At 33.6% G+C, this 6,390-nt stretch overlaps 1 protein-coding gene across 2 annotated transcripts in view; it reads left to right on the top strand.

Moving 5' to 3' along the window:
- The window catches only part of LOC110465111 (poly(ADP-ribose) glycohydrolase-like), a 29,267-nt gene extending 28,653 nt beyond the window's left edge, over positions 1 to 614 (top strand). For both annotated transcript variants that reach the window (XM_021520700.1, XM_021520701.1), the window contains exon 21: positions 87 to 614. In XM_021520700.1, coding sequence (XP_021376375.1) covers positions 87 to 310 — 224 coding nt within the window. In that variant the 3' untranslated portion in view covers positions 311 to 614. The remainder of the gene's footprint in view (positions 1 to 86) is intronic.
- The last annotated feature ends 5,776 nt before the right edge of the window (positions 615 to 6,390 follow it).

The following is a 6,390-nucleotide window of genomic DNA, read 5'->3' as shown; positions in this document are numbered from 1 at the left end:
GGGCGGGTGGGCACATGGCAGGGCCCTTCCTGACCTGTCAGTGGTTCTAGTTGATGCTATAATCTTGTCTGTGCTTGTTTCCACAGGTAACATCATGACTCTCATCGCTCAGTATGAAAGGAATGTGGTCAGTAAATTCTTTAGACAGAAGAGACTTTCCTTGTACGAGTACATTATCAAAGTCTTTGATGGAAGCCTGGAAAATACAGACTCGGAACCGGATTCCCCGGCCGATTTCTCCCAGAGCAGTCAGGAGGGTATCAACGCGGAATCTGTACACGGCAAAACAAAAGACCCACTCGATTTCTGATAGATCGTATCAATACCTGTGGCATCAGGAGGTACAAAAGGACAAACGCAAGACATGTGTTTCAAAGTTTTCTAACATTGACTGTGAAGAAATATTCAGCCATAATGGCCGCCTAGAAATATAATAATAACAGAGCTTTACCAGTAAAGTGAATCAATTTTAAAATAGACTAAATTGTATACAGTGTATAACAAAATGACTTAATTTGTAATGCAGGCCAGATGTACTATTAATTTTAATTTGATATTATTTTGTCAAAGGACTATGTATGGTTTGGGCCTGTTTTGCATCAAAATTCAAAACCTTTAAACGAACTTTGAAATGACTGTTTCTTTAATTTGGAAAACTTCCTAAATACTATTATGAAAATAATTATTTTATTGTTGCCATGGTAACAAGTTCAAATTTGCATAAATTATAATATTCAGTGAATATTGGGATATTTTGCATAGTTTTTCTCCTAAAAACTATAGAGCGTATGCTTGAACAAACTTAATATGAAAGGATAATGTGTAGGCACCTGTAATACATCTTTAGGAGAAATATAAAGTTTGTTCTATGGTAGCTAAGAGAAAAACTAGGTGAAAACCTGTCAAAATTGACTGAATTATCAAATTTCAATAATTTATGCAAATATGACCTGGTTACCACGGCAGCCAAAATTGAAAACACAAATAAATATTTACATAATACATGGAGTACTGGGGAAGTATTCAAAATTAAAGAAACATTCGTTTGAAAGTTCTATTGCAGATTTTTAATTTTGATGGATTTGGGGGCCAGAAAAGCCCCAAACCATGCATAGTCCTTTCATGTCTTTATTTTGGATGGATTTGTTTTTAAATTGAACACTGCTGGAAGTGGGACATCAGAATGATACTCGGTAATTATATAATTATGGTTACCAGATGTTCAGTGAACAGAAAATGCTGTAAAATATAAATACTTTTCACTTTCACTTCACTTCATAACTTGCAAGTGACTTATTTATACATATATATGTATCTCAGTTCAATGAGTTAGATTTGAACTGGAATTCAAACAAATATTTATTCAGTTATTGTTTTGAATTAGTTTCTTAATGATTAATAAAAAAATACTTGCACTGCTATATGCATGGGTTATTATTTTAAAATTAAATTCTTATTTTAAAAAAATCTGTAATTTATCAATGAACAAATTACTGGTATCAAAATTTTCAAGGCTACATTCGCGTATCCTGGTTGAAACGGTACGTGTGGCGCAGAAATTTTCCACGATAAACGAACACACTTGGACCGTTCTACAAGCAGAGCTAAAAATGCACAGTTTCAGAGAATAAAAAACAATGTATCAAGAATAATATGCCCTTCTTTTATCCGTCCACTAAATTACATAACGTATCTTAAAAACTACATGTGACTTGACATTGTTTAAGAAAGAAATAAAGCAAATTGGCAATATTCAGCATTTTAGTTTCGGTCAGGTACGTCTGGACCCCTCAATCTACACGTACCAAATTTTCCTGAGGTCAGCCTCGGTCCAAATCGGTACCTGTCGTTTTCTTTACAGGTTCAACCGGTTCAACCGGATACACGAATGTAGCCCTATACTTCATTTTAAAACATGGATGCTGTAGTGCAATGCGGATTTAACCCTTCTACATCTAGGTGACTTTAGTAGACTCTACCATACATTTCTCTGGATGAGTCCATTATGGTTCACAGTGGTGAAAGGGTTAAGGATCCCTGTTCCTCTGCTAAAAAATGTATTAAGGCAGCATTCGAAACAGGTTGATCTAGCATGACTATATAGCTTTGAGAAGTCAATTCTGAAGAAAGAAAAAAAATTGCTGGACATTTATGAAAAAATGATAAAAATGATAAAGAATAAATAGTTACTGTATATGTTATCTCTTTATACCTTTTTACAAATAATTTTGGAAGAAGAAAAAAACATTGATTGACATTATAAAGTTTCAACACAGAAAAAAAATGTGATTGACATTATAAAGTTTCAACACAGAAACAAGCTGTAAGAATTTTCCTTTGAATTATAATCATTGAGCAGGTCTTACAATTTTCTTTTGGATAAAACTCATCAACCAGGTGTTTTTCTACATTAATGTTAAAATGAAAATTGTTATTATGTACATGTTCATATTAAAATGATGTTGCATTGTCTAGCATGTGTTTATATAGTTGGGATAATACAGTTGTTGTTTAGGAGTGCAAGTGGTGTTTTGTTTATGTAGATGTATGTGACTTAATAAAATGAAGATTTCACTAAAATTGAAACTTTATTGATTGTGTTAATAAAGAATGAACAAAATCCTTGTGTACCTGTCAAATGTTTCATCAATTCTTGTGTATCTTACAAAATTGTCATCAGTTCTTGTGTATCTAAAAAATTGTCATCATTTCTTGTGTACTAGTACCTTTCAAATGTGTCATCAATTCTTGTGTACCTTTCAAATGTTATCAATTAATTATATAATCAGACAATCCCAAAAAAGAGTTTTTCTCTGTTTTTATTTAAATATTTTCTTGAAGGAAGATTAAAACAAGTCACAGGAAGGATGCAAATTTATCTTCATTCGGAATCAAAGTGATACTCCTTCCTTTCGCATCAAACGTGGCATTGTCATGCATACATCAGTGGAAATACTCTTGCCTGTTATGCTTATAGTAATCGTAGTTACAATTGACCATGATTGATTTGGTTAACTGTGTACAAGAGGCCTAAAGGGCCTGCATCGCTCACCTGGTATTAATCTCACACTTGTAATCTTAAAAGTCGACTTAAATACAGCTACAGGCAGAATATCAGTGTTTGATTCATAAGAACCTATCAAAAGATTTAAACATACGACGCCTTTGACCTTGAATGTCGAACAAGGACTTTACGTTGAACAGAGTTTATAGTCTTCCAACCCAGCATGCTTCTGGCAAAATATCATTACCCTGGACCTTTTGGTTATACAGAACAAATCATTTAAAGATTTAAACATATATTTACCACTGTGACCTTGAATATGGGTGAAGGTCCTTCACTTGGTAGACCTTAATCCCAGTATGTTAATGGCCAAATATCATCACCCTTGGACTTTTGCTTATTAAGAAGAAGTCTTTTAAAGGTTTTTAACATATTTGACCCCTGTGACCTTGAATATATGGCAAGGTATTCATTTGAACAAACTTGGTAGTCCTTCATCCCAGCATGTTACTGGCATTATCCTAGGCCTCTTGGTTATTCAGAAGAAGTTGTTTAAAGGTTTAAAACATATTTGACCCCTGTGACCTTGAAAAAAGATGAAGGTCATTCATTTGAACAAACTTTGTAGCCCTTCATCCCAGCATGCTACTAGCCAAATATCATCACTCTAGGCCTCTTGGTTATTCAAAAGAAACTCTATTAAAGGTTTTAAACATATTCAACCCTTGTGACCTTGAATATAAGTCAAGGTCATTCATTTGAACAAACTTGGTAGTCCTTCATCCTAGGATGCAACAGACCAAATATCAGTACCCTGGAACTTTTGGTTATTGAGAAGTTGTTTGAAGATTTTAAGACAATTGACCCCTGTCACCTTGAAAGTTGGTCAAGTTCATTCATTTGAACAAACTTGGTAGCCCTTCTTAATTCGTAAATTCATAACAAAAGGTCCATTAGGTCTGTATCAAACACCTGTAATTTGATGGTGTTGGTGAAATAGATTTTTTAAAGCCGAGCTGCATCACAGGAAATCAGTCTCTATAGTTAGGGCCCCGCATTGGACCCAAGTCAGTGAAAAGGCAATGACAAAACGCCTAACTAATGGCCAGGCACATGTCATGGCGGGGCTCGTATTAACCTTTCAGAGTTCCACTTTCACTTTTAAATGAGAACAAATGACTAATACAAATCTGTATTTGTTTGTACAATATTTTGTTTATTTTCACAAAATGTAAAGAAAATAATATACGACATTCTTTGGTGGACAATGATAAATGATAAATGGTGTTACTCCCACTCGTTGAACCTCTGTTGACCAATGATGACAAATCAAAATAAACACTGGAAAAAACATCAAAATATAATAAGAAAAAAAATAAAAACATACAACAAGCATGCAACAAAGATTAATATTTAAATGTGTACAAAGTTATATTTTCATTGCAGACAGTTAAGTTTCCAAATTTAACTCTGAATTTTGGCTTTGACACAAATTCTTAAGTATGTGTAGATTATCTTTGATTTGTTTTCCCTAGAAAATGTACTACTTTTCTTATTATCCAAGACTTTTTCAAACAAAACTCGGAAATAACTTTACTTTTTCTATATCCAAGACTTTAATTGGTGCATACACAAAATTCTGGAATATTTTAGTTTTTTGGATAAATAAATCACTATTAAAAAACAAATCACCGAATAGCTGTGCATGAAGTATATTGGAAATTCATGTCTCTACTGTACTTTTTGATTAGGATGATAAATTCAAACCATGCAAAGCAACACTTGCAATGATGCAGATGTGGTCCTACCACTGACTTCGATATTTCCCTGGTCTTACCAAATATACAATCTATTGAAAACAAGTGTCTTCTCAGGTAGAAGTGACAATGAAAAAGTACTATTTTATTTAATTTTGTTTAAAAATAAAAAATAAATCTGTTTTTGTAAATGGTAAAAATGACTTTTGATTAATGTACCACATCTGGGTATGTGACCATCACATTGGGTCAAGGTCATCACTGACTTGTGTAAACAAGAGGCCCAATGGGCCTGAATCACTCACCTGGTATTAATCTCACACTTGTAATCTTAAAAGTGGGCTAAAATACAACTACAGGCAGAATATCAGTGTTTGATTAATAAGAACCTATTAAAAGATTGAAACATATGACGCCTGTGACCTTGAATGTCGAACAAGGACATTAGGTTGAACAGAGTTTATAGTCTTCCAACCCAGCATCTTCTAGCAAAATAGCATCACCCTAGGCCTCTTGGTTATTCAGAAGAAGTTGTTTAAAGATTTGAACATATTTGACCCCTGTGACCTTGAAAATGGATGAGGTCATTTATTTGAACAAACTTGGTAGCCCTTCATTTCAGCATGTTACTGGCCAAATATCATCACCTTAGGCCTTTTGGTTACTGAGAAGAAGTTGCTTAAAGTAAAAAGACGGATGGACGACAGAGGGACGGACGCCACACCATGCCATAGGTGCAAAAAATGTTACTTTGTGAGCAAGATCATGCTAGGAGAATTTCAAACACTTGAAATTCAATACAAAAACACAATATTGGTAATGCTGTCATTTTTCAAGTTGGCTTGTCTTGCTCCCCGCGAAGTATAATCGCAAAGTAGAAATCTAGTAACTACGCATATCAAAACAGCTTAACGACACAAGATGATATATAATGAAGATGAGACCGCCAGCAGTAACAGTTAGATGTCAAGGCTCTGTTTGATAGAGTACATTTACAACATAAAAAGCACATGCATTATTATACGTAGTCTATATCAATTGTTTTTTTTTAATCTATAAACTGGCATAATTACCAATGGATGGGGAAATAGTCAAACAGAAAAAATGGAAAACAAAAACTGAAGCACTGCAGTTGAAATTTAGATGTCCATCTTGTGTGTCATCAACTAAAAAATGTTTGGAAAAAATCAAAATCTAAGCTCAAAAGCTGAAAATATTACTACTAGCTCATAAAAGATATATTTGTAAGAAAATGGATTTTCTTCTGAATTATTTTTATCTTTCATTAGAGGAATTTCAGATGCCCAATACCTTTTTGTTTCGTTCTTCATATTCAAGATAGCCTGCTTAATACATTAAGGTGGATACATCGAGGATAACATACATGTGTTCCCATCTTTCCTGTGGAAGAATCTAGGATATTTTTTGTCATACTTTCAAATTGAAAACAAATACATATCAAACTTTCAGAGATTACATGTGTACATGCAAAACTGATTAAAGGAGGTAAATACATATCTTGTTTTGAAAAGGTCAAACCATAGAAAAAGAATAAAATTTATCTATTTTAGTTTAAATGCACAGAAACACTTGAAAAACTTTCCCCACCCCACCTTGTGTAAAGGGGGG

The sequence above is a fragment of the Mizuhopecten yessoensis genome, unplaced genomic scaffold (assembly GCF_002113885.1).
Source record: "Mizuhopecten yessoensis strain PY_sf001 unplaced genomic scaffold, ASM211388v2 scaffold11055, whole genome shotgun sequence".
NCBI lineage: Eukaryota > Metazoa > Mollusca > Bivalvia > Pectinida > Pectinidae > Mizuhopecten > Mizuhopecten yessoensis.
This window is presented reverse-complemented; position numbering and strand designations above follow the sequence as displayed.